The following is a 25945-nucleotide window of genomic DNA, read 5'->3' as shown; positions in this document are numbered from 1 at the left end:
GCTTCAAGTCAGGAAACCTGGGTTTTAATCTCAGTTTGACAGCTAGCTAGCTAGCTCTGTGACCTTCAGCAAGTGACCTTGACTGTAAAATGGAGAGGATTCTGGTCTTAGAGACTTTTTTTTTTTTGTTTGTTTTTGTTTTTGTTTTTTGTTTTTAATTTTTTTTTTCAACGTTTATTTATTTTTGGGCCAGAGAGAGACAGAGCATGAACGGGGGAGGGGCAGAGAGAGAGGGAGACACAGAATCGGAAACAGGCTCCAGGCTCCGAGCCATCAGCCCAGAGCCCGACGCGGGGCTCGAACTCATGGACCGCGAGATCGTGACCTGGCTGAAGTCGGACGCTTAACCGACTGCGCCACCCAGGCGCCCCGAGACTTTTTTTTTTGAGTGAAGACAACGGTGGCCCTGAGTATCCCCCTCCTAAATGGTGTTGGAAGTTAGCCAACTCTAGCTTCCATAGAGAAGTTTTGAGCCTTGGTTCTCCAAGAGTTCTAAAACATTTTTCTTAAAAAAAAAAAAAAATTTTTTTAACGTTTTATTTATTTTTGAGACAGAGATAGAGCATGAGCAGGGGAGGGGCAGAGAGAGAGGGAGACACAGAATCCGAACCAGGCCCCAGGCTCTGAGTTGTCAGCACAGAGCCCGACGCAGGTCTCGAACCCACCAACCGTGAGATCATGACCTGAGCCGAAGCTGGAAGCATAACCAACCGAGCCACCCATGTACCCCTAAAACATTTTTCATCACAAGTATCCATCGAGGGAAACAAAATGCTGCTACAAATCACAATAAATATGATGTTTTGTATTGTGTTTTAAGGAAGAAAAACTGACCAGCAAGAAGAGCGTAGGAGACAAAAGCAGATGAAGGTCTTGAAGAAGGAGCTGCGCCATTTACTCTCCCAGCCGTTGTTCAAAGATGACCTGAAAACCAAGTATCCAACTCAGTGTGGCAGGCTGCCCACGCTCACGTCTGCCCCAAGAGATGGTGAGTCTGCTTTGAGCTGCCTGGCCAAACAGAAGAAGAAGAAGAAGAAGAAGAAGAAGAAGCCGAAAGAGCAGCAGCAGGAACAGCCGCAGCCAAGTACAAGTGCAAACTAACCACGCTCCAGGTCAGAGTCTGTGGGTGACGGCACGTTGTTTCTGTGTTCTCTGGTTGTATGGAAAACCTGCCCACTTTGCATTCCACTCCACTGTCCACCCCGGTCATAGAAATCTCCCTCTTCCTTGCCAGCGCCCACTGCAGGCGAGACCTTGTGCACGTTTGTGTTGTTTGGAGTAAGAGTTCTATGCAGCAGCTTATGTATTTCTGTATTCCAGTGTGTACAGGCTTCTTGTACGTTCAGCTTGGTTTTCTCAATTAAAAACGGTAGTCAGAACCAGCATGGTATCCTGAGTTTTTAGCCGGAACGCAGCCACGCTAATCCTTTGGCTGCAGGATGCATGTGGGGTGTGTGTCATCCCACTGGACGGTGTGGGTGGAGCAGCACGCCTTCGCGCGTGTTGCTGCTTTTCTCCGCAGCAGACCCCTAACGGCTCTTTAGCTCTCTAGCACTCACTCACAGCTTTTGCCTTGTCTGAGCCACTCTGCAAGATGGGCAGGGAAGAGGCTGCCATCCTTGGGTCCCAAGAGAATACAGGCTTCCTTAACGTCAGAGCCACTTGTGGGGAGGCCAGTGACAGCGGGCTGAGTCTGGCATTGCGAGGCACTCGGGCTCTGGTGCTGGCCGGTTTCTCCCGCCTTTTCGCTCCCCTCCTCTGCGTGGCTGAACGGATTGTTGCCCGTGGGTCCCACGTGCCGCTTCCCTTATCCTGAGCCTTTTATACAAGCTTGTCCCTCCGCCTGCTTTCCTTTCCCATCCCTGAGCACTGCGGTGTGTACTTTGGGTCCCTGAGCCCCCAGGAGGACATAGTGTCCTGTGGCTCCCACAGTAGCCGTGCTCACCCTCTTCCTAGCACGTGGCACGTTGTATTGTCTCTGCCAAGCTCCTCGACGGCATAGGCTGTTTTTATGATCCCTTGCAGCCCTGGGGCTTAGGTCAGGGCATCGTGTAAGTACCTGCTGAGGGAACTGGTGACCTTCTGGTGCCACCCGAGCTTTCTCTGGCCTAGTCTGGGTAAATAGCCACAGTTGCCAGAGAAGCATAGATTTCTTCACAGCTAAGCCTGGGCTTCTAAACAGGTGTCTCCTCGGCTTCATGGTTGACAAGGTTGGCAGGATGGCGGCGGCGTTCTCTCAGCCCCCGTGTAACTACAACGGGACAGCTGGCCTGAACTCAAAATCGGGGATCACTGAGTGTTGAACCAAGTACTAAACACCGGTGGGCACTTTCATCTGTTTTATCATTTAACGTGACAAGGTCCTGACATACCAGTCCCAGTACCTTTTTGTAGTTGAGAAGGTGGATACTGAGCACTTAAGACGTGCTCAGGATCGCAGAGCAGCCAGGTGGCAGACCTGGGGTTAGAACCGTGAGTATTAACTTATGGGCTCAGGGCAAGTTCAGAAAACTGCTTGTCTTAAAAGGACAGACAGCAGTGTTGCCAAGGAATGTCTCCCCAGGGTCACCAGTGACCTGGAGGGGAGATTGTAGTAGAAAACAGTCCTAGTCTGACAGATCAGTTCTTGAGTGACAGCTGTTGGAAGAGGCAGGGGACTCTCCATTATCTGAATAGTACAGGGGAGGTTTAAACAGGTTTAAGGAATCTTAGCAGCACCTGAGTCGTGAATGGATCACAGACAGATCCACTGATGTCTGTTGACATCCTGTTCTTGTCTCCTAACAGGAGATTCTTTTCATTTTTTGGTGGCGTAATATGTTAAAGGAGTAGGTTTTTGTTTTTAATCTTTATCTTTGAGAGAGAGGCAGCGTGTGAGCAGGGGAGGAGCAGAGAGAGGGAGACACAGAATCGGAAGCAGGCTCCAGGCTCCGAGCTGTCAGCACAGAGCCCGACGAAGGGCTCGATCTCACAAACTGAGACCATGACCCGAGCTGAAATCGGACGCTCAACCAACTGAGCGTCCCTAAAGGGGTAGGTTTTAAAAGATAAGGTTAGCCTCCCAAGCAGTTCTGACTTGAGGTAAAGCTTTGGGGAGTCCTGTGGTTTCTTTGGCACCTCCAGTTCAAGGGCAGAACATCCTGAGTATCTGGACCTTCCACTAGAGGAGGAGCCCCTCTCCCCTGCTGATTTACTCATACACAGAAGCCCTGTGGGAGAGCTGATCTTCACTGCGTGCCAGGTACCAAATACTAAGAAACTAGGACAAAAGTTGTCACGGAAACCATTTTAATGCTAAGAAAACGTTTCCACCAAGTGCTGGAGAAGCTGTCGGGCCTGGCCCATACCCCACAGGACCTGGGCTCCCCCACCCAGGGTAGCTACTCAGTCACAGCTCCTGCCCCCACTTTGCTCCGGGTGAGAATGTTTCTTAGCCTTGTCTGCTGTTTCCTGACACTTTCCCTTTTGGGAAGCCAGTTTCCATCCTAAGGTGGCATTTCTCCACGTTGCAGCAAGAGTTCTGCTGCTCCCCTACTTGTAGAGCACTGTGTCAGGTCTCAAAGCTCTCCTCACAGTCTTGTTCCACTTTAACCAGTGATCCTGTGATGTGTAGGTATTGTTTGTTTCACCAGCGTGAGAATTGGAGCTCAGAGAGGTGAAGTACTTGGCCGAGGTCAAATAGCTCGTAAGTGAAAAGGTGGGATTTGAACCCAGGCAGTCTGGGTACAGAGCCCAGCCCCTTTGTGCTTAAAATAGGAACCTAGTTAAAAGCAAGGACAGTTTGTTCTTTTTGTTGTTAAACATTCCCATTTATAAAGTTCCCTTTGGAAAGAAAGTAATAAATGTGCAGTTGCAAGGACAGACTCTCAAAGCAACTTCCCTGCCTGATTTTAGTTTGGAAGGAGATGGCTTTGTGAGGTGGGGTGGAGAATTATCCAGAAAAGTCATGCCAGCATGACTGGCTGCTGCAGACAGGCCAAGTGATTTCCATGAATGACTGGATTTTAACAAGTTACTGAATTCTGCAACTTCCTTTCTCCACTGGTGCTTTGCCTTCATAGAAGATCTGAGTGCAGACATGAAGGAAGAAAGCCATGGCTTGGCTTGGGCCAGTGGTTTTGGGAAAAAAGGGGAGAGCGCAGAGTAAGAGCATGAGCATCATTTGCCTTTCTCTAACGTTCTGATTCTAAACTAGTAGGATCTCTCCTGGGAAGAGGGTCCCATAGGAGCACTGGCGGACTCTCAGACCTGGAAGCACAGAATAGGAAGTCTGAGAGGGAATTTCTCCAGCCGGTCTGCCAAAGAGAAATCTGCTCTTGTGAAGACACCACACATCCTGAGAAGTGGCAGCCAGTGCTACTAATGCTGTGCCCGAGAGCCCAGCTGGAGGCCCGGGCCATCTCGCAGCCCCTCGGAGCAGGGCCGTTCAGCTCGGTACTGTATTCATACCCTTCAGTTTGAATATGGTGATCCTGATCGTCACAAGTCCTGTAATGTCCTCCTTCCCATCCCCCTTCTTCCAGTGTATTGGTCATAGGCCCTGCCTGGCAGGGTGGCACATAACCAATTCAGAGATCGAGGTCAGCTTTACATTCCTGTGGAAAGGTGACATAATCACTGAGCGTGAGCCCTTGGGTTTAAACTCGAGCTAAGGGCTACAGGGGAACCAGGGTCCCTGCCTGGAATTAAAGCACCCTAACATCGGTCTTCACAAAGGCAGAAGTCTGTGTGCCCCACCTCGGAGCAGTCTGCTGCCTAGTTCTGTGCACGGTCTGGCTGGCAACAGACATGCACTTGTAGCACCCGTGGATTCTCCTGAATCCCTGCAGAATGGAACCTGTGAGCAAAGTCCTTGGGTCAGGGAAGTACCCCCTGTACCCCAAGTCAACCAGGGCTCTTTGAGGTCCTGGGGCAGCAAGGTGACGAGGTATTAAGGGGCAGGTCCAGGCGGATGAAGGAGGCAACTGCCAGCCAGGGCTCTAGGCTTCCAGGCAGTTTCCACAACAGAAATCTCCCCCACTCGCCATTTCCTTGTCTCCGTTCTTTCCCACCTGATTTCCCGCCAGCCCACAAACCAAGAAGGGGGAAAGAGAAAAGCCACAGCCAGCCTTGCAAAACTCGTCTGCCCTGCCCAGCTGGAGTCTACGGCTGCGTGTGGGGTCTCCACCTGGAGGATTATCTGGGTTCTACTTCCAGGCTGTGGTGGGGATGGTGATACCACTTCCTGGTCCCAGACCCCAGTGTTCCTTGAGCCTGTGCTAAGGTGGGGCTGGCTGCTGAATCCTGAAGGGCCTGCCCAGGGGCAGGCAGTCCTGGACCTGAGAGAGGTAGAGGGGCCACAACAACTTGAGCTTCATGCTGAAGGCCCCTTTCTAGACTTTGGCATAAAGTCTTTTTTTCCCCTCAAGTTAGGGGGAGGGAACAGGCCCATCGTGAATGTCTGGAACCATGCTGAAGTCCTTACGTTCAGGTTGGCCTCAACTGGCCAGTGCTTCAGTCGGCCATCCACCACAGTCCGGTCCAACAGCTGACTGGACTGGATTCTTTTTTGTGGAACTGGTTAAGTCACCGAGGACGGCCGATCTTGAGCTTTTCCTCCCAACAGAGAGGTACTACCCCTGGTGAAAAGGACACCAGAGGGCCCTCTTTTTACACAACAGAATGTCAGCACTGGCAGCATCCTTGTCCAGATGAAGAAACAGGCCCAGAGAGGGGAGGTGACCTCCCCAGGGTCTCAGGGACCTGAGAGCAGAGCCAGGGATCCTGGCTTTGTAGCCCTGAGTTAGAAAGCATTTGATCCTCCATGAAAATAAATACTAAGAATATCACCAAGTTACCACGGTCCGTGACGGGTGGGCCCAAAAGGCTGTACGTTTTCTAACTGTAGTCTAAGTTGCTTTAAAAAAGTGAAAAGTCAGAATGTTCCATTTGGAATGTAGTCCCGTTAGGTGGCAGGCTCCACTGCGTGTCCTAAAAGTAATTCACATTTATCGGCTGCATAAAGGATGTTGTAGTGGGATGTTTTATAGAGCAGGTAAACGGAAGGGGTGGCCGCCTCGGGGAACACGTGGTGGTTCAGGGCCGTGTCCATCTCGTCCACATACTCCACCTGTAGGGCGATGTTCAGTGCCTGAGACAGGGCTGTGATCTGGATGTGGTCACACTCCGTGGCCATGGGCTCCACTTCCTGCAAAGCCAAGATGCAAAAACCCAGTTTAGGAAGGAGGACGAGGGAGAATCCCAGCCCTGGCTTTGGTGGCCCCGGGTCACAGCGTCTGTGCTGGGAGGTCATCTTAACGACAACTCATCAGGGAGGAGGTAGCAGCCAGGAATCTGCTAGGACTGCGAGGCCTGAACTGGATCTGGGTTCTGGGGCCTAGGTGCGTGTGGGAAGAGCATCCTATACTACCTTGAGGAATCGGGAAGGGGGCACAGGAATACTTAAGCTTGGCTTCTTAATGCACAGAACCAAAGAACGTCAGAGCAGAAGAGGACTGGCGTGAAGGGATTTAACAGAGGCCAGGCGAGTGAGTCCAGATGCTGAAGAGGCAACAGAGAGAGGCAGAGGCGGTGGCAGGCTGGCGAGTGGGTCCCCCGTAACTAGGGCAGGTGCCTGCCCCTCGGCTCCTGCTGATCGTTGCCACGCGAGAACACGGCCCTGAGAGCTGGATCTTGGAGAGGAATCCCCTTCGTCCTGAAAACTGCCCAATGTTTAAATGTTGGCTACGCTTTCAGATAAATGCATCATAGGCCAAACACATCTTAGGACAAATGTGACTCTGGGGCTGCTACTCCGCGGTTCTGTAAACGGTCCAATCCGAGGCCCTCATTTCTCAGATGGAGAACCTGAGGCCCAGGCAGGGACAGTACTGGCCCAGAGCCACACAGTTCAGGCAGCTCAAGTAGGGTCTGTTTCTGGCTTGCTCGTCTTGTTCTGCAATTACAAATGCAGCCGTGACTTCAGGTCCCCTGCCTAGGGATGCTGGTGCTCAAGTCTCTTGAGGGCAGAGGGCCCTGCCCAGCACTTCCCTGCAGCCCATACACAGACTTGTCTGTCCTCCCCAGTGTGTACAATCCCAGGAGGTGGGTGTTGCACAGCGGAGCCCGGGCCTGGGGACTAAGTCCCCAAAGCCTGAGACCCTGAGGACCTACGTGAGTGCAGAAGTCCTCGATGTCCATCTCCTCACCGATGAAGTGTCGGAAGAAGTCTGCGCGGTTCTTGATGAAGGCCGAGGTGAGCAGGCGCAAAAACTGCACGATTCGGTCTGAGGTGCTCTGGTCATTGAACACCTTCAGCAGGCTGGACACCGAGCCGTCCTTCTCTACGAGTTCCACCACGCTGTAAAACTGCGCCACGGGCTATCAGTCAGGGGAGGCCCGGGCAAGACCTGCCCTCCTCCGAGGGGCCCTGTCCCCAGGATCCTCTCCTCCGTGTGGATTTCTGTTCTTAAATCCTCAAGTTGAGGTACCAAACTAAATCGATCTGGGACCAAAGTAAGAAGGGTACTCTGCCATGAGCACCTCAGCCCAGAGCCATATCTGGGGAACAGCAGTTGGGGTCTCCTTCCATCACTGTGGTGGTTAGGATTCTTATTTACAGAGTCAGAACTGAATCCCCAACCCCGCCCCCTTCACGAGGGGGTCAGGGGAGTAGGGTGGAGAGGGAGTGCGTGAAGGAGGCTGGGGGAAGTTTCCAGCTTGAGAGCTACCTCCCAAAGGAGGTACCTCCTCTCCAGGAGGGCAGGGCCCTGTCCCCCCACATCCCCACAAGCAGGAAGCAAGTGCCAGGCTCTCCCCAGCTGGGAGGAGCCAGACGGGCAGAGCCACAGAGCCGTGGGCCGTGACGGGCTCTGGCCAATGCCGGCGGCTGTCTGCTCGGCCAGTGTGGGAGAACCTGGTCCCTCAGCCGTCCTGCCCAGGTTGACTCACAGCATTAAAGAAGTTTCGGAACTTGTGCTCTTCAAAACCGGCAGCTAGAAGGTCATTTGGGGTCTGCAGGACGCGCTCTTTGAACCTGAAGGGGGTGGATTGGGGCTCAAGTGGAACGCTTCTGGAGCACAGCTGTGCTGGTCAGTGCCTCCCGCTCTCACCCGCTGCCCCTCACACACCCGAGGAGGCGCGTGTCACTAATAGCTGAATGCCCACCTTTTACAGCACCTCCCTGTGGATCCCACACGGACTTGGCTGTCCTCCCCAGTGTGTACGATCCCAGGAAAGGGGGTATTACACCCATTTCACAGAATAGGAGGTTGGGGTCATCACCATCCACTCCCAGTCATGTTGAACTCTGTCCCTCCTTCCCGTCCCCATGGTTCCTGCTGTATCCTTACCATCTGCGGCCTGCGCCACTCCCAGCCTTCCTGTGCTCCCGGTCCCCTCACAGGGACCTCTGGAGTCACCTAGCACAGCCCTCTCCCTCAGGACACAGCTCCTCAGCACAAATGTCTGGCGGGGTGGGCCCTGCCTAGCTCCCCAACCTCTCCTCCCTTTTCACTTTTCAGTCTCCCTCCCCCCACCCTCCCCAGCCACTCCCATTCGCATTTCACTCTGGAGCACCCGATCCCCTCAACCAGTGGCCTGTACCTACTCACAATAGCTAACTGTTCGATTTTCAAGATTTGGCAGCCAGTTATTAAACAGCCGCTATTTAAAAATCAAGGTGGGGCACCTGGGTGGCTTAGTCAATTGGGTGGCCGACTTCGGCTCAGGTCGTGATCTCGTGGTCCATGAGTTGAAGCCCTGCATCAGGCTCTGTGCAGACAACTCAGAGCTTAGAGCCTGCTTTGGATTCTCTTTCTCTGCCCCACAGTCTCTCTCTAATTTGAATATACTTTAAAAAAATAAATCAAGGTATGTAGGGGTTGCCTGGGTGGCTTAGTCATTAAGCATTTGACTTTGGCTCAGGTCATGATCTCACGGTTCAGGAGTTCCAGTTGGGCTCGAGCCCCGCTTCTGTCTCTCTGCCCCTCGCTCACTTGTGCCCTCTCTCAAAGAGGGCACAGCAGTTGGGGGTCTCCCCAACTCAAAAAAAAAAAAAAAAATCAAGGTCTTAACGATAAAATGAATTCTACTGAGACACACAGATAATGAATTCTACTGAATTTTATCTAACGATAAAAATCAAACTTAACGATAAAATGAATTCTACTGAGACACACAGATAAATATCCAAACTCAGTTTCCTAACTATCTGCTTTTGAGGTTGTCTTTCTGTCGTGGACTGCACGACATATGCTGCAGCTTGTGTTTCTCCCCCCCCCCCTCCCCCAGCGACCCCATGATAGTAGCTTGAAAACTAGTCACAACAGGAGTATTCATACCACAAAATGGGCCTTCGTGCCCCGCGGCCATTAAACTTTTGCCGGCACTGACAATCCTTCAGACCCTTCCAAAGGCCCTTGATCCCCCTCTCTGCTCCCACCGTGGGCCCCCAATGGCACAGCCCCCTTCTGAGATCAGTGCTGGTACTCATGGGGGTGTGGTGAGGAGGCCAGCAGCTGCCACGCCCCCCAGACACAGTTTAGCAGCAGAGATGACGAGTGACAAGTCACTGGGCTGGAGGGAGGGTAGTGGCCCACGCAAGGTGTGGGGGGGGGGGGCCTCTGGGGAACCGGCTGGCACCGGCCAAACTGCAGCCCTGAGAAGGGAGGCCAGACTCTAGTGGGATATGGGGGACCCGGGTCGGGGGGTGTCACGAGGGACTAATGGCATGAGGAGGTGGTTTAGGTGCCTCATTTCGGGAGAGGGGGTGGTGAGGAAAGAGGGATGGTGTGTGTGTGTGGAGCAGAGACATCTAGACCGGGAGGTGAAGGCCTGCTGTGGCCAGGGCAGGCGTGGGGAGCCCCTGCTGGCAGTTGCTCTTAGGCTTTGGGCCCCCTTCCCTCCCTGGGTTCCCTGAACCTCGGCCGCCCTCCCACATTCATTCCTCGCCTTGACTGCTGAACGCCCCCCACCCCCTGTACCAAGCACTGAGGAGCGGCACACGGGCCCAGCCAAGTGGGCAAACACCCCAGCCGGGGCTCCCACCCCTTGAGGTGAGCGTGGCAAGGAGGACAGCGTTGGGACGTGGAACACAGGCTCTCTAGGCTGTAAGGCAGCTTTCGTGTGACCTTGGGCAAGTCTTGTAACCTTCCTGAGGCTCCGTGTACTCAGCTGTAAAACGGGGTAACACGAACCTCGTACATCCTACTGCCCCCTGGGTACCCCCGCTGGAAGGCTCACAGATATTTTGGACCCTGCATCACCAGAACAGAGCTCCCCATCTTCCCTCGTCCCCTTTGCGGCAAGCGGCTTTCCCGTCCTGGGAACGCTCAGGCCGAACACCCGGCAGCCCTCCTGGGCTCCCCTCAGCTCCGGCACCACAGCCACCAGCCACCCCCACGGGAATCTGGAACCCGACCAATTCCTTGCACCTGCTCACAAAGCCAGCGTCCTCTCCTCTCCCTGAGCACGCTCCTTGCTGCAGCCTCCCAGTCTGTCCTGCGGGTAGCAGGCCAGGCGAGCCTCTGCTCAAACCCTCAGCGGCTCCACCTCATTCAAGCGGAGACTCAAGGTCTCTGTAGAGGCCCACGAGCCCCCCCACCCCTCACCTCCAACCCCTACTTAAAACTGCAACCCCCCAGCCCCAGACAACTGGGCCGCCTTCCCCGCCTAGTTTTTTTCCTACGACACTGAGCAGCACCTGGCACCTCACATGTTCTCTGTTTTCTGCTGGCCTGCCTGCTCCACAGGTAGGGAATTTTGTCTCTTCTCTGCTGCATCCCCAGGGCCTGCAACAGGGTCTCTGTGATGCCCTGCTGGGTGATGACTGCAGGGAGGGAAGAGGGTGCCCTGGAAGGAGTGTAGGGTGAAGGTAAACAGCATGCCGGGCTGGTACAGACACGTAAGGGCCGGGCTTTGCCAGCATCACCGTGCTGGGTCCTCCCAACAACACCCTAAGTGTGCAAAATTACCCACCTTCCACAGATGGTGGAAACGGAGGCTCAGAGAGGCGGGGTAACTCGCCCAAAGTCACAGAGCAAGTAAGCAAGAGAGTGAGGTCTGGCCTCAGGGCCCCGGGCCTCGGCATGGCACAACTCTGGGGGACACGGGTGGCGGGGGAAATCCCTGTACTGTACTGTCTCAACCCTCAGGGCTGTGGGGAGACGGCAAAGTGGGTCTGGCACCAGGGTCCACGGATCCAACCCAGGTGCTCTGTGACCTGCGTCTGCTCTGGTCCTGTATGCGTCGCAGAGTGGCCATCAGACTCTCAGGGCAGTGAGAGCTCCAAGGTCAAGAAGCAGGTCTTAGCTCCTTGCTGCTCAAAGTGTGTTCTGAGACCCAGCAGCGGCGGTGCCTCCGGGAGCTCAAGAGAAACAGAACCGCGGGCCCTGCCCCAGACTGGATCAGAACCACACCCGACAGGACCCAGGCGGGTTGAACAAATGGTGACGCTAGAGAAGCCCTGACTGAAGCCCAGACAGAGGCCTAGAGGGTCGCTCTGGGGGCAGCTGCTGGACAGAGGCTTTCCTCGGCAGCCCGTCAAGAACCAGGCCTGACGAGCTAGACGCCTGGTTACGCGCACCCAGAAACGGGCGGCCAAACGGGCGGAGCTCCTTCGCTTTCTCCTGGAATCTTCAGGAAGGCAGCCGGCGCGACCCACCCAGGCGGACTCGGGCCAGAGGGCTGGCGGCACCCGTGAGCTCACTGGTTCCACCCCCGGCCGCCGGGCTGCCCCCACCTCCGCCACGGCTGCCCACTCCCGGGTGAGGCGGGCTGTGCCCGGGAAAGCCGCCCGGCGGGGGTGGGGTGGGGTTCGGGGCCCAGCGCTCCCTCGAGGCCACTCACCTGAGGACGTCCCTGCTCTTCCCCAGCAGAGACTCCAGGTAGGAATAGCCCAAGGCCCGGTAGAAGCAGTTGCCGTCCCCCTTGGTCTTGCGGATCTCAGTGAACCTCTTGCTGAGTTCCTGTGGGGCAGAGAAGGAAATGGGGACATCCGCAACACCGCTGACCCTCGCGTCACGTCCTGTGGGGACCCAGGCCCCCGAGTCCCCCGGTCCTCTCAGACCGGCCGCCCCTTCCCGGTCTCCCGGCTTCATCACAGAGGTTAGACGATGCTGAGCACGTCCTTGTGGCGGGCGGGAGTCATGGCCCGCCCTCAGGCAGCCTACAGTCTGCGGGAGACGGACAGACAGAACAGGGGAAGCACGGGGGCGTCTCAGAGCAGTGGCATCTACACCAGACTTCGGAAGTCTGGGAAGGCTTCCTGGAGGAGAAGTGGTGTGCGTGGCGGGGGCGGCATGGGTGAGCGGAGGCCTTGGGTGGGGTGTGACTGGAGGGCCAGGAGTCTGCAGAGCCGGTAGAAAAGGCCTCCGCAGACAGAACCAAGCCATCCGCCCAGTCCTTCCAACATTTCTCAAAAGCTGCGCCCTCCCCACGCCACCCACCTCCGGCTCTGCTCCTGGCTGCCCATTTCCCTCTGAAATGGCCCGGAGGCCCCTTTGCTGCCTCGTGGAGCTACAGTCGGGGTTTTGACAGCAGAGGGCACGGGGAGTCCCTGCTCCCACCACAGCGACGAGGCGGCTTGGAGCTGACGGGGCCCATCCCAGGCAGGCCAGCAGGAAGACCATGCTCCTTGGGGAACCCCACCTCCTCTCCTGAGTGGGCGCCAGGGCACACGGGTCTGTGCCACCCAGCCCCTGCCCCTGCCCCCCGGGGGTGCTCCCCACGGCCACAGGACAGAAGCAGAGTTCTGCCGCCCCCCAGAGACGGACGGCGCCCAGGCTCCCCCTACTGCCCTGGTTCTGTGAGCTGTCCCTGCATCCTTCCAGCAAACTCCCCATTTGCGTAGCCCAGCTGGAGTGGCCCTTCCCCGCCGAGAGATGCCCTAACGCCGTGGTTATGGATGCAGCTGGCGAGAGAGACCAGGCTGCCTGGTCCGAACGCAGCTTGTCCACGCACTAGCTGCGGGACTGTGGACCTGCCATCTCATCTCTGGGCCTCGGTTTCCTCAGCTGTCAAACGTGGATGCCACAAGTACTGACCCTGCAATATCGTAACGAGGTCTCAGTGAGTACGTAAAGCACTTAGGACAGCGCCTAGCTTTAAAATAAATCACTGTCTATGTTTTTTTGTGTGTTTGTTTTGGCAACTAAAAGATTTCTCATTAAGGCAAATGCCCAACATCGAAGTATTCTGGGAGCCCTTTAATTTGCCTGGGAGCCCAGCCCCAGTGCTCAGTCTTTCTGCCTTCAAAGTGGCACCTTCACCTCTGGTCCCAGCTCCAGCCCCTTTGATCCAAGATCCTCTCCTCCTGAACCTCTGCCTCACCTGGATTTTCCTCTGGTAAATCCTGTTTTCAGGATGATCCCGAAGAATTGACAGAATGTCACATTTTTCTGATATTAGGTCGAAAGATGTTTCACTCTGAAAGAAAAAGCAGCAAAGCTGTGACCATTTCAAAGCAACTGATGGACTTCCACCAAGGAGGAAGCCTCCGAACTGCTAGTCACGTGACCTAGTGAACGTTACCTTCCCACAAAAGGCACGTGTGAGGAGCTCCCAGCATCCTGGATGCCCTGTTCCCTGGACAAGGGAGTCGGGGTGCGCCCCATCAAATAACTTCCGGCTGGGTTCATTTTAGAGCATCACCCCTCAAACCTAGTAAGCCTTCATGCTGGAGCACGAGGTGTCCCCTCGTCTCCTGTCCTTCCTGCCTCATTCATTCGTTCTTTTGTTTGCCAACAATTCCTGACCGGCCAGCTCGCCCCAGCGCTGTGAGACAAGCCAGAAACAAGTGAGAACCTCCGGCAGAGGCGCCACCTACCGGTCACAGTCCACACTGCAGCTCGGAAGGAGTCGGTCCGCTCCAACCCAGAGGCGGGGCTCTGCCGGGAAGAAATCTGCAGGGAGCCGAAAGGGCAGGAGACCTCTCCGTTTCAATAGCCAACTCCCTGCCAGCCTCCTCCCTGCCTCATGCTGTTCCTGCCCAGACAAGTGGGAGACGCACCCCTGCCTCCAGCCCACCCCCCGGAACGGCTCTGATCTCAGCACGAAAATAACGGAAGAGGAACTGGTGTTAAAGCCAAGTGTTGTTGAATTTAAGATGAGCGGCCCCGGTACCTGCACACAAACAACCCAAGGAGACAAGTTACGCCACGGCACGCAGGTGAAAGGTTGGGGTTACTGGGGATTTCTGGGAAGGGAAATCCAGTTTCCCATCAATTTGCTGCCGTCATTTTCGACACAGTCGTCACCACTCTGACTTTACGCCTCCAACCGGGAGGCCCTTTCCCGGGCAGCCTCTCTGCCTCCCCATGGACTCGACAGTGACCTCAGCTCCGCACCATAGGGCTCACAGAGGAGCCTTGAGGTCACAAGCCCCTTTCCACCTGGAAAGGCGTCTGGGTTTCTGATGATTAGATTTCTCCAAAGCTCACCACCGGAAGCAGGGAGCTGGGCCACGAGATCATACGATGAGGTGGAAGGGACTCTCAGGGCTCCCCGTCTCCACACTGGACGGACTCAAGCTTCTGTCTCACAGTGAGCTTCTTTGGCTCTGATTCCTGTACCCAGCAGCCAGGACAGAGAAGCTCTCTGGCCGCTTCGGGACATTTCTCGGGGCCCAGATGCTCCCTGCCATCCAGGTCTCCGAAGCCACATAGGCCTCCCTTGGTGTAGAACATCTACCTGATTCCCCAGGGCCCCTCACAGGGCCTGGAACAGAGCAGGGGACGAGAGGTTTGTTAAACGAATAAAAGCCACCTCCTCCATGAAATCTCCCTGGCTGCCCCACCCCGTCGAAGTCTGGCTTGGGCTCTGCCTTGAGCTCACACTATATTCCTTCTCTCCCTTTCTGCTGACCCCAAACATGCCTTCTCCTGGATTTGGGGGGGGTGGGGGGTCAGGCCAACCAGAGAAAAACCCAAGGGTGGAGAAGGAGGATTGTGTTGTCCCAAGAAGAACAGGAGAAAAAGGGTTTCTAAAGGAGGGAACAGGCCCTGCAAATGCCTGGGTGGGGGTGGGAGGAAGAGACTCTGAGTTTTCCTTCTGGAAGCTTCCATTCCATATCCATCCTTCTTTGCAAAATTAACTTAGCTTCGGGCTCCTTCCTCACGTCGGCTCTGACATGACAGGGGCAGGGAAACCGTCGGAAGTCCAATAACCATTTGGGGGCAGATGCTGCGGGGTTGCTTTTCCATCAGTCACCGCCCATTTCCTCCCTACTTAACAGGGTTCCTGTTTTACTCCAGGCAGAGTGGTAGAAAATGACTTTCAGTTTTAGATAAAAGGAACCAAGCTCACAGGTCCTACCCATTCCTCTTCCTGCCTGCCTGCAGTGCAGATGCAACGTCTGTATTACAGCAGCCATCCTGTGGCCGTGAGGCTGAAAGCCAATACACAGAGAATGGTTTGACGTTCTGCTGCTATGCTAAGCCCAAGATGTAGGAAAGGAGAGGCGCCATGATCGTATACCCGCTACGTGCCATGGTCTGGGACAGAGCCTTACATATCCCCGTTAGCACATTTAACCCCCGAGAACAATTACCCTACCCGCTCTACTGACAAGGTCAGGTCCCTCGTGCCAGGAAGGGATTTAATGCAGATCTGACCGAGACCCATGGACGCTCTACCAAGCCAAAACTGCTGGGCAGACAGAGCTCCTGAGGGATCAAGGCTGCTAGACTGTGGCCCCAGCTGGGCAGACGGCATAGCTCTCTACCAGCTCATGGTCTATAGCAGTATCCCCCAAGCCGAGGACACTCGTCACGGGGGGAACAAGAGACGGTTTACAGGTGTCCACACATGGGGTTAAAAGGCATTGAGGCATCTGGAGGGAAAGTTATTCTCTATTCAATTCCCTTCCAACCTAATCACGCCAAGGAGCAAGTTGGCTTCCAGTATACCTTTAATGCCTTTAATGCTCTCCTCACCTCTTTTGACCAGCGAGCAGGGAGCCTAAACGTGTTCCATTTTCTTTTTCTTTTTAAGTAAGCTGGATGCCCAGTGTGGGACTCGAGCTCACGACCTGGAGATCAAGAGTCACAACTCTGCCAGCTGAGCCAGGCAGATGCCCCCAAGTATTCCATTTTTACTTGCGATCCTTTTTAGATGTAACACAAGCCAGCTTTGGGGGCACCTGGCTGGCCCAGTCCATGGAGCTGTGACTCTTGATGTCTGGGTCATGCATTCAAGTCCTACGTTGGGCACAGAGCTTACTTAAGAAACAAGCCAGCTTTATTAACTTCCTTGGTGTATCTTTAAAAGTTGACGTGATTTGATCTATTCTAAATCACGGAAGATTTCCGTTACTGGCATGACAACAGTTGCTGGCGAGCAGTTGATTTTGCGCTCCTACTGTGCGCTAATGGAGCAAATACCCACGGGACCCCGTAAGTTTCAGAACAGGAAGTCTACCTTTGCTGCCTGGGGGGAAAAGTAAGGTGGCACCCAGGTATGTTTAAACACAGCAGGTGCCCCGACTCTGCAGCACCCTCTCGCCCACAGTCTTATTTTACTCCAGAGTCCCATTAACCACCTCACTAACAGAAGTCCGGTTTTACGGACAGCAGACTTAAAATGTTGGCTCAGGTCTTTCTAAACATGGATTAAAAAGCAGTACAACCAGTATTTGATGCCTACTTTGATGCCTGGCCTGCCCCAAACAAAACCCAACCAAATGGTGGGGTGGGGGAATGTGGAGTTAGCGGGGGAGCGAAGGGCGTGTGGAAGGGAGTTTAAGGAATTAATCTGAACTACGTAAAGACAAGCACTTGTGGTAGAAAGCTGCCAACAAGTCAAAAATGAGACTATGAACACTAGAGCAAGGAAAGGGACATGCGTCTCGTACCAGGAAAGCCAATGCAGGGTTTCTACTTGCCCCAGGGTAAACTTGGCCTTTTGGGGGCAGCTGGGTGGCTCAGTCAGTTAAGCGCCTGACTTTGGATTTTGGCTCAGGTCATGATGTCACGGTTCGTGGGATCAAGCACCACACTGGGCTCTGCACTGACCGTGGGGAGCCTGATCGGGATTCTCCCTTTCCCTCAAAGATAAACATTTAAAAATAATAATAAAGTTGGCATTTGGGGCAAATTTACGTAAGCTACTTAATTTAAAGGGAAACTGTCAAATAGCACTTTGGCGGGGGGCGGGGGGGGGGGTGGTTGCTCTCGGCACTGAGAGCCAAGCTCATCACACTTGGGGTTAGAGAGACCCGCGGTCAACACTGGCTTCCCCTTCATTCCCGTTGAAGCCCCATCTTCTATGGGTGGTCCCTGTGGTATGTCGGTCAATATGTACCCGTCTTTTTATGGCAGTAAAATATACCCAACATAAAATATACCCCCATAGCCACTTTTAAGCGTACAGTTTGGTGGCATTAAGTATGTTCACACTGTTGTGCGACCATCTCCACCATCCCTTTCCAGAACCTTCTCTCTATCCCCACCTGAAACTCTACCCATTAAACACCAACTCCTCATTCCCTGCACCCCACGCCCCCATCCCAGTCCCTGTACCCACCATTCTGTTCTTGGTCTCTGAATTTGCCCATCCTAGGGACCTCATGTAAGTGGAATGTATTGGTTTTCTTCAAACCACGGAGTTGTTTTCTGTTTGCATGCGTTTTATTTTTTAATTTACATCCAAGTTAGTTAGCATATAGTGTGATGATTTCAAGAGTAGATCTAGTGATTCATCCCCAATGTATAACACCCAGTGCTCATCCCGACAAGTGTCCTCCTTAGTGCCCCTTCCCCATTTAGCCCATCCCCCCCCACCACCCCTCCAGCAACCCTGTTTGTTTTCTGTATTTAAGGGTCTGTTTTGTCCTCCTTCCTGTTTTTACATTATTTTATGTTTGCATGTGTTTTAAATGTGTATACATATTATTCTACACATATCGTGGCCTTTTTATTTTTCTTCACTCAGTGCTATTTAAGATTTAGCCCTCCTGACAAATGGTTGCCCAGTGGTCTTCCTCTATCTACCACGGGTGATGGAGCCTCGTGTTAGCTCCAGCGCCCCCTAGTGGCCACAGGTGTATTTATTGGGCTACGGGGCGGGGGAGGGGTGGGCAAGAGGGTTTCTACCTTGGCGCCTTCAAGTCCCAGCCTGGCAGGCATCCAGAAGGCCCAAGTCAGCTGGAGTCACCTCCCCACCAGCATGGCCCTGGTCACAGCTCTGGGGAAAAACGAGTCTCAAACTCCAGGGAGAACCCAGGCACAGCCTCAATTTACTGGCATATAAATCAGGTAGAATGCTCTGGGTTTGACACCGGCTAACTCTCATTGATGTTTTTTTTTAATTTTATTTTAATCGTGGCTGAAAACTTCCAGGATGTTACAGAAAAAAGGACAGGCCACGCCTGACAATGTCCTGTCAGACCTAATCAGGCCACCTGCTACGGTTTTAGCCCTTAACTGCTGGTTTGCAAAAACATGGTAAATAAGTCAGGCAGTTGGCAACTCTGTTCGGAAATGGCGTGTAGCAGGTTAAGTCGAGAAAAGGACATTTCTCCCATCACTGGCTCTTACCCAGCAGCCCTGGGAACCAGCCCCGCTAGTATGTGAGTTTGGCATTCAGACCAGGTCTGAGTCCACACTGGGAGCCTGGACACGGACTCCCTGGCCTGGTGTTCACCTGCAGCCTCAGAGCCCAGGTGGAAATTAAACCACCTACCCGGGTGAGCAGATCCCGCCTCGAGTCTACACCCCCTCCAAACTCAGGGAAAGGCAGATTCCCCATTTTCCTCTGGTCTTCTCTCCAAAGCCTGTCTATAGACTGAAAACCCGGCCACGTAGCCCCAAGAGTTGCCTCCACCGGCCTCAGACCAGCCCTCCACCTATACCCCAATCCACGCATCCAGCCACTTTGGTTCGAAGCCCTGAAAGCTTCTGGAGAAGATGCCTTCAAGCGGGGATGGGGAGGTCTGATCCCACAGCTCTGCACCCCTGCCCATGGGGACCCCACGTGCCCAGCGCTGTTCGAGGACCTCCAGGTACCCCCGGGAGATGATGGGATGGGCTGACATGGGCTGCAGGACAGGAAGGGGCGGAGCCGAATGGAGGGGCTCTGGCAGCTCTGTCCAACCAGCCCTAAAGACTCGTCTCATGACATGACGTGTGACCCCAAGCAAGACCCCTGCCCTCCCATGAGCTCTCAGTAGGCTCCTCCTGGAATAGGTGCAGCTCAGGGTCTGAATCCAGACTCCCTGGGCTTTCAGGAGAAACGACACAGTAGGAGAATAAAACCCCAAAAGATCACGGTCCTTGGTCACTTTGGTTCACGAGTGTGTGGACCCCAAGTGCTTGGAACAGCCGCTGGTGCCCAGCAGGTGCTCAGTGACAGCTTGGGGAATGAATGAAGCCACCTCTGCTGGGCATTCACTATGGCAGGTGCTGTGGATTATCTCATTTAAGCCTCGCAATATCTGTTTTACAAACAGCAACGGAGGCACAGAGAGGTCAAGCCATTTGCCTGAGGTCACACAGCGCGGCGATCTCGGGTAGGGACTTGGACGCAGCTCACCCAGCACATCAAAAGTATTCAACAGACCCGGCTGCCTTTCTGCACCTTCTCACCACCCTCCACGAACAGAAGCTACTTGGCCCTGACACGTGCCCTCTTGTCACATCCCGCCAGCTCCTCAACTGTCAGGCCTCGGGCTCACGCCTCTATCACCACCGCCCCATCAACGTACCCTTTAGAGCATCTGTGCACACCCCCTAGCCCAGGCTCTGAGGTGCCAGGAGGGCTCTCACAGGCCGACCCTGGGCCCCGGCGGCCAAGGCCGGCCCTCAGCCAGCCGGACCTCCCTCCACGGCTGCTGCACCAGCAAGGCTGACCGTGGGCTGACTCAGTCTCGTTAACCAGGCCCAGCACCCCAGAAGCCCCAACTCACCGCGTGGCCTGACCTCAAGCCACCAGCTCCTTCACAGTAGAGGCCAGAGCCTCCAGGGCCACTTGTCAACAGGGCTCAGAACCTGGCCCACCCCCCCCCCCCTCAGAAGGTCCCCGTTGCTTCCAGAGGCACCCCGAGGGCTCCAGGCCTGGTCTTGACTGCCTGGGGCCGGGGTCTCCACCGTGACTGCTGCTGGAGCTGGAAGGAACGCCCTTTGAACTGTTTACATTAGGGTATGACGTATAATACATGAATGTACAGAATGATCGATTTTTTAACGGGTGAGTGATCAAAATGTTTGGAGGCCAAAGATTTAGGAAAGACCTAGTGCCCTGAACTGGTTTCCTGTCACCGCTGTGACAAGCTAGCACAAACTCAGTGACTTAGAAACCACACAGATTTAGGGACGCCTGGGTGACTCAGTCGGTTGGGCGTCCGACTTCAGCTCAGGCCACGATCTCGCGGTCCGTGAGTTCGAGCCCCGCGTCGGGCTCTGGGCTGATGGCTCAGAGCCTGGAGCCTGCTTCCGATTCTGTGTCTCCCTCTCTCTCTGCCCCTCCCCTGTTCATGCTCTGTCTCTCTCGGTCTCAAAAATAAATAAATACACTTAAAAAAAAAAAAAAAAGAAACCACACAGATTTATTATCTTGCATTTCTGAAGGCTCTGGGGGAAAAGCCATTTCCTTACCTTTTTTCTCCTTTCTAGAAGCTACCTGCGTTCCTTGGCTTCATGATCCCCTCCTTCCACTGTCAGGACTCCTCACTCTGGCCCTCCCGCTTCCCTCACATCACTCCCCCCCCCCCCCCCCCCCCCCCCCCCGCCGCCTTATAAGGACCCTTGTGATTGCATCATTGGACCCACCTGGGTGATACAGGGCACTCGCCCATCTCAACACCCGTAACCTCATCACACCTGTGATGCCCTTGTTGCCACGTGAAGGAGCCCGTCCCCAGGTTCTGGAGATTTGGTGTGGACATCTTCAGGGGGCTGCTACTCAGCCCAGCACCCGCATGCCCCTTCTCGGCTGTTCAGCTAAGGAAACGGGGAAGGCCCTGCATCTGGGCTCCCGCCCCTCTTGGCTCACAGTTGTTGGCTAACCTCGCGGAGACCCCGAACTCAGACCCCAGCCACCCCTCATTTGACACCGGCCCTCATACAACATCGCGTAAAGGACCCTCAGATCTTCATCTCTGGCCCTGACCTCTCCCTGAAGCTCCGGCTTCAAACGGCCACCAGCCACCAGGATGTTTGGCCGGCATCCCCCGATGACCGAGCCCTAAGAGTTCTCTCGCTCCACACCTGCCTCCCCGCCAGGGGGCTCCAGCTCCCCAAAAGGCCCAGAGCTCACGTCAAACCCAGGACGCCTCTCTTCCCCGTCGGCTCGAGCTGCCACATCCGCCCCGTTGACCTCCAAGCTTCTGCTCCCGCCCCCCTTCCCGACCATCCTCCGCAGCAGCCAGCACAGGCCGCTTAACATGAAATCCGGCCGAGGGCACAGCTTCCCTCCCTCAATTCCCTCCAGGGGCTTCCCTCACTTCGGAAGAGACTCAACCCTCCGCCCCGCCGACAACCTCCCGGGTCCTACAACATCCGGCCTCACTGTCCTTATTCTCCCAGGTGGTCTCATCCGGCTGGCTTCCTCCAACCCCGTGTCCCTTGCGTGGACCGAGACTCCTCCAAGTCAACCACCTTTTTCCTTGTCAGAAATACGCTACGGTTCTCGCTCCCTCTCCCACCCGCAGAATGAAACCCAGATCCCGCAGCATAACCTGTGAAGCTTTTCTCAGTATGTTCTGACTCGACCTGCATGTCTAGACTCCTCTCTCTTCCTTCCTCTCAGCTCCCTGCATCCACACAGACCTTTCCCAGAATATTCCATTCTTAGCCAAGTTTCCGGGCCTTTAAGCAAGCTGTCCCACCCTGCCTGGAATGTACTCTTCCTCAAATCCTTCCTGAACACTCCTGTATATGCTTCAAAACCCCATGCAAAAGACTCCCTTGTGAAGCCTTCCCTGATACCCCTGCACCCTCCGAGTGCACCAGCTTCCGGCCGTGCTCCCAAAGCCCTTGGTCAGGCCTCTTAGGCCATGACCAGTAGCTCAGGAATTGCTTGTGTCCAGCTCTGTCTTGACCAACAGGCAGTGAGTTCCTACGAGAGGTCAGGGCCCCTAATCTGACTCATCTCTGTCCATCACGGGGCCTGACTAGGGTGCCCGCCGGGGGCTCATTTGACAAATAAAAGAACAAAGCATCGAAGGGCCCTGTGGTTTTACTGTTCACCTCGGACCCTCACTCATTTATTCACCAAATGTTAAATGCGTTTTGAGTGAGCCCCCACTACCTACGGCCCCTGCCAGCGGCAGCCCCAGGCCTGGACTTCATCCGGGCCCCTGCCTTCCTAAGGGGCCCTGGGACCCTTCCTCAAGCTTAGCCCAGTGACTTTGAAACGGGAGAGGGAAGAAGACGCTTTATTTCCCAACGGCATTCCTCTGCTCCCCACACATCCAGCACCATTCACACCACGTGGAAACATCACCACCACACAGCCCACATAGCACGGTGCATGGCTAACAGTAGGTGCTCAATAAATGCTGGGTAAGCAAAAGAGAACAGACCCTGCACGGCCCTCCCCCACCCCATGATTCCCAGGCGGGCATCCTATTCGGTGCGTTAACCACTTCACCCCTCTCCGAGGCACCCAAGCCCTCCCCATCACGGGGTGAAGGGTTGGTGCTTTTTGACCCCACTGCCCTCCTACTTCCGGTCTTGGGAATCCAGTCAGGGGGAAAGTGGAGTCAGGGGCCTCCCCGTGTAGCACAAGGCCCAAAAGTTCGGGGCCCAGCCCCCACCCTCCCTGCCCTCTCAGCTTCCCAATTTAAACCCATCATTACCCCAGCCCCTGCCACTCCCTAGTGGGCGATACAGAAGCATCTGGCCCCTTCCAGGCGCAGGCGGGCCAGGGCAACCCTTGGGCACCGGGTAGAAGCAGGAAGTGGATGCTTCTAGATGCCCCAGAGGCCCTCCACCACGCCCAGCAGCAGGCTGGTTTGTCAGGACAGCCCCGCCTTAGGTGACCTGGCTGCCCACGCCAGACGCAGAATGTGCCAGGCCATGACCAGGCTTTGACCCGTGCCCCGGCCCAGCAGCGTCCCGAAGGGGTGACCATTTCCCTGAGCAGACACGGGAGGGAGGGAAGGAGGCCAAGAAGAACCAGACATCTGTGTACGTCTACTTCCAGGACTCTTGTCACAGAAACAGAGCTAGTTAGCTGGGCCAAGCTCTCCACACGCGGCGACTGGCAGGGTCCTCGGGGCGGCCCATTGTACAGATGTGCAAAAACAGTGCTGGGCGTGGGGGTGGGGGGAGTGGTGGAAAGACCAATCAAAGCCTCCTGGCTTTCCAAGGGGCGGAGGTGGCATCTGAACTCAGGGCTGTGTGACCCCAAGCCACCTAAGAGCCCTTACGCTCTACAGGCTCCTTGGAGCAGGGGGCCCAAGACGGAAGGGGTTTCCGGGAGTCACACACCTAGTCTCCTTTGCAGACTGCCTGACCCCTCACCGCCCCCAGCCGCGACCGGGAAGGTGGACTAATGTAACACAAAGAGCACTGGACTGGGAGTCCAGAGGCTTGGGTTCAAGTCGCAGGTCTTCGACAATCAGTCCCAGCCCCCTTTCCTTCTCTGGGCCTCAGTCTCCCCACCTACCCAAGTTCCAGGTTTGGCCTGGCTCAGAGTGTCTCTGGGGTCATTTCTGCTCCAACAGTACTCTGCATCGGGGGTTCTTCCAGTCTTTCCTTTGCCTGGACCCCTAATTCACGTGCCTCACAACGTGAGGCAACCTCTCCATGTGGGTCCTGACTGCAAACACCACCTGTTGATCCGTGGGATGCGGAGGATGTCCAGCGACCAGCTGCTCCGGCAGCACCTAGGTCACTTGTGGGGCTTGGAGGGGGAGGTCTCCGATGGCAGAGACCTTGGGTGAGGGGGGCCGTGAGCTGCCCACCGAGGGGCTACTTAACAAAGGGGGCGACCCTTAGCCCTGGAGCCTCCCAGTTCCTGGCTCCCGTGGAGGACGCCAACTTTGCGCCCTCAGGCCGCACCCGCGGGGACCCCGGGGACCTGAGAGCCGGGGACTGGGGGCCCTTGAGGCCGGGCTGGGTCCCCTTCCCTGGGCACCCACGGGGGACGGCGAGGCGCTTGCCGGGCCCTGCAAGGCCTTTCCAAGAAAGACGGGGGCCCCCAACATCCATCCCGACTCACTATTCCCAGAGGTCCGAACACTGCGGGACCCGCGCTGGGGGCCGAATCTGGCGCTGGTCCCCGGTCCCGCGAGCGCACCTGCGCCCGGGCGGCTAGCCTGCCTACCGCGCCCCGCTTCCCCTCCCCCACTCTCCCCGCCCCGCCACGATCACTGACCATAGCGACCGGAGCCGTCGGGACAGGTCCCGCCCCAGCGAGGAGCGATCCGGTGCGGGAGGGCGCCGCAGGAACCACTGGCGGGCTCCGCCAGTTGGTCGAGGCGGGGGCCTCGAGGGCGTGGGGGCGAACGGAGAATACACCCGACCGCTCCGCAAACCACAGGTTAGACCTTCGCTGTGTCCCAGCAGGACACACGCTCCGTTATTGACGTCTGAGACGGGCAATCAGAAGTCGGAGCACAGGACGACACAGAAAGTGGGTGGGACTTCACTCGCCTTCCGCCTATGCTTTAAGGCCCCTTTGACAGGGACCCGCCCCCTTTTAAAGACATCGAAGGCTTTTAACTAGCAAAGGAGTTCGCCCAACCCAGAAAGACAGGTTTTAGTTTGTAAAGGCTGAAGGGCTTTTGACCAAAACTGCAAATTGACGTCTTCTGAAAGATTAGTTGGCTCTCATTAATTCCTAAACAAGGCCACCTAAGTATAGTTTGCTCAAGATCAGAGGACAGGTGCTTAGGGAACACGTGCCCAATAACATTAAGTTACCTGCCTGCCCTTGTGTAGCTTCTAAACAATATTTTACCCACTCCCAACTCATGAATCAGTAGGTTACCAGGCACTCAATTAATGGTTGTTGGATGAATGAATTTCCAGGATCGTTGATTCTGTGCCTCTGGAATTGCATGGCTCTACATGTATGGCATAGACGTGAATCAGGTTTGGTGACTCAGCCTGTACACAAGCTCGTTATTACTGAACATCAAACGCAGGAATATGTATCATTCAAAGATTCATTCGCCGGCCCTCCACCCCTGGAGGAGATGCTGTGGGTGGGGGAGGGAGGGTTTCCGGGGAAGGGGGGTCCAGTGTATTGCATGCGCCCATTTTACAGGTGTTAATATTTCCAGGAGTGTATTAAGCCATCCCCATTCCCACGCTCACTCTCCTGCCCCAGGCACCAGGCTCGGCTATTGGATAAACATCTGTGTCTTACAAGTGCGTATCATTTAGTAGGTGGGGAATTTGGGGTTTAATCATGGCTCAAGGAGCAATAACAGCAGAGGCTAATTTTTATTGAGCACTTACTGTATACTGGGCACTGTCCTCAACTCAACCCATATTATCCTACTTAATTTCCTCACAACTGGTGTATGGGGAAAGATCCTATTACTGTCATCTCTATGATCCCTGTTTTCCACATGAGGAAACTGAGGCACGGGGACAGTAAGGTACTTGCCCAAGTCCACTCAGCACACAGTGGGATTCAGTCCCAGGCAGCCTGACTCTGGAGCTGGTTTTGAATTCATTCTGCTGAGGAACCATGCATGTGGTCGTGGGGATGTGTACTCCCACACCCCTATTTGCTTTTGGTCTTTGTTTTTTATGGCCCAGGGAGTCGGAGAGGTAACAGAAGCGCCCAGTACCGCTCAGCTACAAAGTGGCCCAGCAAGACTGGATTCCCCAGACTTTTGACTCCTCATCCAGTGCTCGCTCCAAGCTCTGTCAGGCTTCACTCAGGGCAGGAATGACCGAGCCAGGCGTGCTTCCACGGGGAGCAGGTGAGGAGTCTTTGCTGAGGAAGGGAGGGAAGGGCCCGCGGGGCATTGTCTGGGTCCCTGTGTCAGGCTTAGCCCTGGTCAAACTCGACA

The 25945-nt window shown here is 55.2% G+C and overlaps 2 protein-coding genes across 4 annotated transcripts in view; one reads left to right on the top strand and one right to left on the bottom strand.

Moving 5' to 3' along the window:
* Window positions 1-1379, top strand: part of DDX24 (DEAD-box helicase 24) — a 33199-nt gene extending 31820 nt beyond the window's left edge. For all 3 annotated transcript variants that reach the window (XM_030319868.2, XM_030319865.2, XM_030319867.2), the window contains exon 9: window positions 821-1379. In XM_030319868.2, coding sequence (XP_030175728.1) covers window positions 821-1101 — 281 coding nt within the window. In that variant the 3' untranslated portion in view covers window positions 1102-1379. The remainder of the gene's footprint in view (window positions 1-820) is intronic.
* Window positions 1380-3271: 1892 nt separating this feature from the next.
* Window positions 3272-24596, bottom strand: OTUB2 (OTU deubiquitinase, ubiquitin aldehyde binding 2). Its single transcript, XM_030319870.2, has 6 exons — window positions 24295-24596; window positions 13309-13404; window positions 11827-11945; window positions 7930-8014; window positions 7153-7347; window positions 3272-6187 (listed from the first exon to the last, which is right to left on the bottom strand). The coding sequence occupies exons 1-6, from the start codon at window positions 24295-24297 to the stop codon at window positions 5945-5947; spliced, it is 741 nt and encodes a 246-aa protein (XP_030175730.1). The 5' UTR covers window positions 24298-24596; the 3' UTR covers window positions 3272-5944.
* Window positions 24597-25945: the final 1349 nt, after the last annotated feature.

The sequence above is a fragment of the Lynx canadensis genome, chromosome B3 (genome assembly GCF_007474595.2).
Source record: "Lynx canadensis isolate LIC74 chromosome B3, mLynCan4.pri.v2, whole genome shotgun sequence".
Taxonomy (NCBI): Eukaryota; Metazoa; Chordata; class Mammalia; order Carnivora; family Felidae; genus Lynx; species Lynx canadensis.
This window is presented reverse-complemented; position numbering and strand designations above follow the sequence as displayed.